This window comes from Eleutherodactylus coqui, chromosome 1 (assembly GCF_035609145.1).
Source record: "Eleutherodactylus coqui strain aEleCoq1 chromosome 1, aEleCoq1.hap1, whole genome shotgun sequence".
Classification (NCBI taxonomy): Eukaryota; Metazoa; Chordata; class Amphibia; order Anura; family Eleutherodactylidae; genus Eleutherodactylus; species Eleutherodactylus coqui.
In genome coordinates, this window is record NC_089837.1 from 129835932 (window position 1) to 129841931 (window position 6000).

Sequence of the window (6000 nt, forward strand, 5' to 3'; positions counted from 1 at the left end):
AGCTAAATGTTTCCATTTTAGAATTGAATACTAAAGGCTACAGTATATAGTATATCGATTATTAGGTTACACTCTTCATTTATTTCAGTATGGGCAAGAGTAGGAAGTGACATGAATTACTAAAGCCCTTTATCTCCCCCCTTTGATGTTAGCTCTTGGGGCATATATATGGATAATTAGGGATCTAAATAAAATAAACGTCTTGCTCAATCAGGGGATTACAAACTGCCTGTATGTTGGTAGAGGGAACTTGCTAATAAAGTCCTGTTATTTCTGCAGCATCAGCACTGATTGAAGCAGGCTGCCATCCCCACCCCTTCCCTCTGTCACTCTCAGTCAGGTGTGGCTATGCTATAGATGTGCATCCAAAGCAGTGCACTAATTACAAAGAGGGGCAAGAGAGGAAAGAAAAGTCTAATATCAGCTAGCAGGCTTGTAGAGAAAGTGGCCATAACCTGGCTGCAGCTCAAATGAGTCCTTCATATGGCAGACAATGATATCAACTCTGTTAGTGAATTAGGAAAAAGCAGCACAAATAGATTAGTTATAAAGGGAATAGCTTTGCAACAATACTGATATACTAGAGTAATGTAAAGTATTTCTTTTTTTCTACCAGTTGTACACTTTCAGGCTGGATTCACACAGGCATATATCGGCCAGGTTTGCACGCCCCGGACGATATACGCTGCCCCTCTGATGCATTGGTTTATAATGCATCAGTGCACATGGGCGTATTTCCGTGGCGTAAAAGCACCTGGCCGGCTAAGATAGAGTATTTTGGCCGGGCGCTTTTATGCCGCCGGCGGCTGCATAGACTCTTACGGAAGTAAACATCTTTCGAATGTTTACTTTCCCACACATTTGCTGATATTTGTGAAAATAGCTGTTTTGACATGATAACAAGTAATGTAATGCTTATGTATATTATTGTAATTAACTTATGCACATATATTCTATTTAGCATACAACGGGCATGGAGAGATTACCTCCAGCGTCAGGATTCCTTGAATACATTGAACACAAACTGTATGGAGAAGCGCAGTCCATCCCCATCTTCTATGTCGTCAGACAAAATGAGCAGCTCTATCAGCATGAATACATTTTCAGATGGCAGCACTCCTGTAAGTACAGATGGACATTTTAATGATGGATATTGCTAACATTGTGGTTCCCCTGTATGTGTGCCTCTATTATTCCTAAAATGTATATTCTGTTATACTGAAGCGATACCACCAGAGGGCCTCCAATCATAAGAATCCATTCGCTTCTCCCAAGCTTTTATTGAAGGGCTTGACTGGATTAAAGTACAGGTCTACAGACGGCTATCATAAAAGTTAAGAACTATTAATCAGGAATATCTAGTTGGAATAGCAGTGTAATGAGCACTATATTTCTTCACTTGACGCACTCTGTTGGAGAACTCCAGTTGTACTTTGCGGATTTGAATAATATCTTTTACCCGCAGTGGACATTGGGAGAACTTGTTTTGAGAATCGGTTACCTAATAGGGTCAGCAATAAAAGTATAAATAAATATTCCCTATTGTGATCCAGATCTGAACTGTTTTCACTTTGGGACTTGTATATTAAACGGGCTGTCAAGGCAATTTTTTTGATAACCTATCCTCAGAATAGGTCTTTGATAGATGATCATCTGCAGTCCACTGCTTGTAACCCTGGCTGATCAGCTGTACAGCCACCTGCTGTCACCAGCAAAACACACAGAGGACTGAGCGGAAGCAGATCACTCTGACCCCTGTGTAGTGGCTGGTGCTGGTAATTGCAAGCACAGCTCTCATTGATTTTAATAGGAGCTGCGCCTGTAGTTACTAGCACCAGCCACTACAGAGGTCGTAGTGATCTGCTTCTGCTCCGTACTCTGCGTGTTTTGCTGGTTACAGGGGGCACCAGAACATTTGATCAGTCAGGGTCCTGACAGGTGGACCCCAGCCAATCAACTATTGAGAATAGGTCATAGAGAAAATTATCTGGAAAAACTCCTTCAACAATATTGCGTTCTGGAATAAAAAGGAGATAGATAGAGAGTAGTCTGGTCTAAGGCCTCCCTCACACAGGCGTTTGCAGAAATGCAGCATTTATCAAAGTTGCGTTTACCGCGGTTTCAGCAGCACTGTCATGCATTTCTGACAACGTTTTGGCTGCATTTTCAGCACAGCTTTGGCAGCAATGCATGTTCTGTGTTTGGTCGTTTTCAGTCCTGTGTTGCCCATTGAAATGAGTGGGCAGCGGTTTCAGCGCTGCTGAAATCGTAGCACCGCTTGCTACCACGTTTTTGACAGCACTAAATGCAAGCGCTGCACTACCTTAAAGAAAAAAAAAATCGATACTCACCTAGCAGGCACCGTCTGGGTCCTTGCCATTGCTCTCCGGAGCTCTGGGCATGCTTCTGGGAGCTTGTCATCGCCGACAAAGCATCTTTGGCTAGTTATGGGGTTTGAAAGACCACACCTCCAGCAAGAGATTGCTCTAATTGGCTGAGCCAGTCGGCTCAGCCAATCAAAGCCAGCACTCGATGAACCAAACCCTGTCACTGGCAAAAAATGCTTTGTTGGCAATGACAAGTTCCTGAAAGCCGTCCAGAGAGCAGCGGCAGGGACCCGGACAGTGCCAGCTAGGCGAGTTTTATTTATTTATATTTTTAAGGGCATGCAGCTAGTGCTTGCATTTAGCGCTGTCAAAAATGTGGTACCAAGTTGTGCCACATTTTTCACAGCGCTAAAACCGCTGCCAATTTCAATGGGCGATGCACAGCTTAAAATGGCCAAAGATAGAACATGCATCTCTGTCAAAGCCCAAAGTTTTGACGCTGCGTTTTGACGCTTGTGTGAACAGCCCCATTGAAATGAATTTGAGCGTTGTACAGCGTTTAGCTCAGCGCTAAAAGGCAGCACTAAACGCTGTACAAAAACGCCTGTGAGGCCTCCTTAATGACCACTGTGAAAAGTCATATTGGTGGTCACTAATGGATTAGAGAAGTAAGAAAACTCTAGATCAATAGATAGATCTAAAACCAACTTGGGTGGGAGTCAAGTGGGTTATATAGCCTATCTACCAAATATACTGCAGTAATAGTATTTAGAGGCTTATTATAGTACTTTACTGTAGTGGCAGTATATAATTTGGTTTATAATATCCTGTGTTCTGGTAATCTTTTTAATTGTACTTTTATGCAGAAAAATTCTTATTTTAGTTTTAATAATTGTTTGACGTTTTGACATGATTGCTGTGCATTTAATATGTCCAGATAGTCAGAGATATTGAGAGTTGTTGTTTTGCGAAATGTTGATTTTTATATAAATTGTTGAATATACAGAGGTTGTTTTTTTTTTTTTTTTTTAGAAACCTAATTGTCAAATACCCTATTTGGAAATTTTTAGTTAATACAGGAATGTCATCCATTCAAGATCCTCATCTATCAGGGCAGTTTCAGATGAACGTGTTTTTGTCCCCTATGCAGCCGTGATAATCATGGCCACAAAATGGGACAAAACGAAACCACTGATTTCGATGGATTTCAGTGGTTTCATCTTCACTATCTTGATTTTTGATTAATTGTAAAAGAAGAAAATACGACTTGCCCTATCTTTCCCGCACGTAGTTTTAAAAAAGAACAAACTCATTCAGCCACAACTACGCTCCATAGCGGCAAGCATAGTTGCGCCTACGGCCAGCTGATACCACCCTCAGGCTCATTTCACACTTGCCGATTCTTGCGCCAATATAATGCACACCAAGTGACAAAGCATTTTGATCAGTGCACATTTGCATTTCTTTTACACAGTATGAGCATTGCTGGTATGAGGATGACTAATTGTTAGTACGATCTTTCGTCCCAATGGGCTGGCTATATATTTCCCCATTCACACATGGAAATATAATGCTGAAACGCAATTATCAGCAAATGAATGAGCGTACACATGTTCATCAGCTGATTGGTGCATACACTCTATGATAATTTTATTATTTGCGAATCCTTCATTTAGTAACCAAAATCAGTATAAGGCCTTAGTCACACGGGCGTTTTTTCCCACGATTTGCGGATCGCATGACGGATGTGCATCCACAAATCGCGTGACCGGGGCCGAAAAATCGTCTGAAAATACTGCTCCTAGCCGCGTTTCAATAGAAACAGGCCGGAGCTGTCCAACGCATTGAATTCAATGGAGCCGGCAATACAGCCGGCTCCATTGAAAGCAATGCGCTGCGGGCGATCGCGGGATGAATTGTCGGGAAGGGCTTAAATATATAAGCCCTTACCTGCAATTCATCCAGAAATGTGTAAAAATAAAAAAATATATATATACTCACCTTGTCCCGGCAGACGGAGTTCAGCCGCGGCCGGTGGCAGTTCTCCTGAACTGCTCTCTCTAGTATTCAGCAGCCGGGGATTTAAAATCCCCGCCTGCTGAATGATCTGCCTCTGATTGGTCACAGCCTGACCAATCAGAGGCAGCTCTCACTCACACCCATTCATGAATTCATGAATGGGTGTGAGTGAGAGCTGCCCCTGATTGGTCCCTGCGCAGGTCCCTAAAAATTATTTTTACACAGGCTGTATTGCCGGCTCCATTGAATTCAATGGGCAAACATCGTTCTTCTCTGCCACAGCTGTTACAGCTGTGGCAGAGAAGAATGATTTGTCTAGTATATGTTCTCAATGGGGTCGGCGCTGCTGCCGCCGGCCCCATTGAGCGCATATAGAGAAGAGAACAGGAATCGCAGATCGCAGATAGGTGCGATCTGCGATTTCTGTTCTATAATTTATCGGACGAGCGCATAAAAAGCGCTCATGTGTCCGATACCATTGCAAAGCAATGGTTTTATAAAATCGCCGGATGCATGCGCATGCGCATGCGCAAATCGCGCGAAAAAAACGCCCGTCTGACTGAGCCCTTAAAGCTACATTCATTTTTTTTATCTACCAGTCGTGTGTATATTTGTTAGGAATCACTCTTTAAGGTTGATTTATGAATATGAACTTTCTATCAGGCCTAGATTGTATAGCTCAGTTAAGCTGACTGTATGGGCTGATGAGAGGAACTTTTCTTCCTAATTATTTCTTTGCACATAAGAGTTTTATTTGAAATCAAAAGCCCTGAACTGTATGAACTATGTTCCGATTGTTCTGGCTTTTAATCTCTGCCGCTTAACATGAATACTGTTTATTTTGACCTTTGACTTGTGACTTCAAATTAAATCTCTTTTATGTGATTCATTACTTCACTTTTGACTTAAGGTCTGTGCTTTTTTATATATCATTTTAGTTTATAAACCTGTAATAAATGCATGTGACATGGATGAGTCGTAACACAAGTTAGACCATTTGGAGTAACTTTAATGCTGAATATGAAGAATACAGAGTAAAAAAAGGTCTAAATGTAAAATAAAAGCAGCAATTCCGTTGCCATATATAGGTTTTTCTTGGTGGATCTGTAGGCAGCAGATCCACATATGCTACATATGACACCAAACTCATCACAGGCTCCCTACTAGACTTAGTAGAAGGGCATATCTGGATCCTGGTTCCTGGACAGCTGGCAGTGGATATGTGGATGGCAGGTTTCCCAAAAGAGACACAAAGTAGCCCTGTCAGAAGTGAGAGCAAGTTAGACTTGAGGATGTTGCAAGCAGCAATACAGAGCACATTTTAGGAAACTTTTACTCAGTTGGAGCAGGCAAACTTGGGATGCAGAATCTAAGGCATCTGCTTTTCTTTACCCTTAACCACAAGAAGGTAAAGACTTCACCCAATATCCAGATCTCAATCTCCAAGACAGTCCCCATTAGGTGGCCAGATAGCTGATAGTGGGCTAGGCAAGAGATGTAGTTAAGACAGAACTGAGTTAGCAACAAACCAAGTAAATGTCAGAAACAAGAATGATGAGCTTCATCGCTGATGTTTTATGCTGCATAAGCAATCAGCGATGAAGCTCATCGTTCAGTTTAAACAGCGGTCGTTCAGTAGTGAATGGCGGCTGTG

General features: G+C 42.1%; 1 protein-coding gene across 1 annotated transcript in view; it reads left to right on the top strand.

Moving 5' to 3' along the window:
* IQCJ (IQ motif containing J) overlaps nt 1-1160 on the top strand; it is a 118421-nt gene extending 117261 nt beyond the window's left edge. Inside the window, exon 4 of the mRNA XM_066602935.1 lies at nt 962-1160. Within this exon, the coding sequence (XP_066459032.1) occupies nt 962-1160 (199 nt within the window). The remainder of the gene's footprint in view (nt 1-961) is intronic.
* Nucleotides 1161-6000: the final 4840 nt, after the last annotated feature.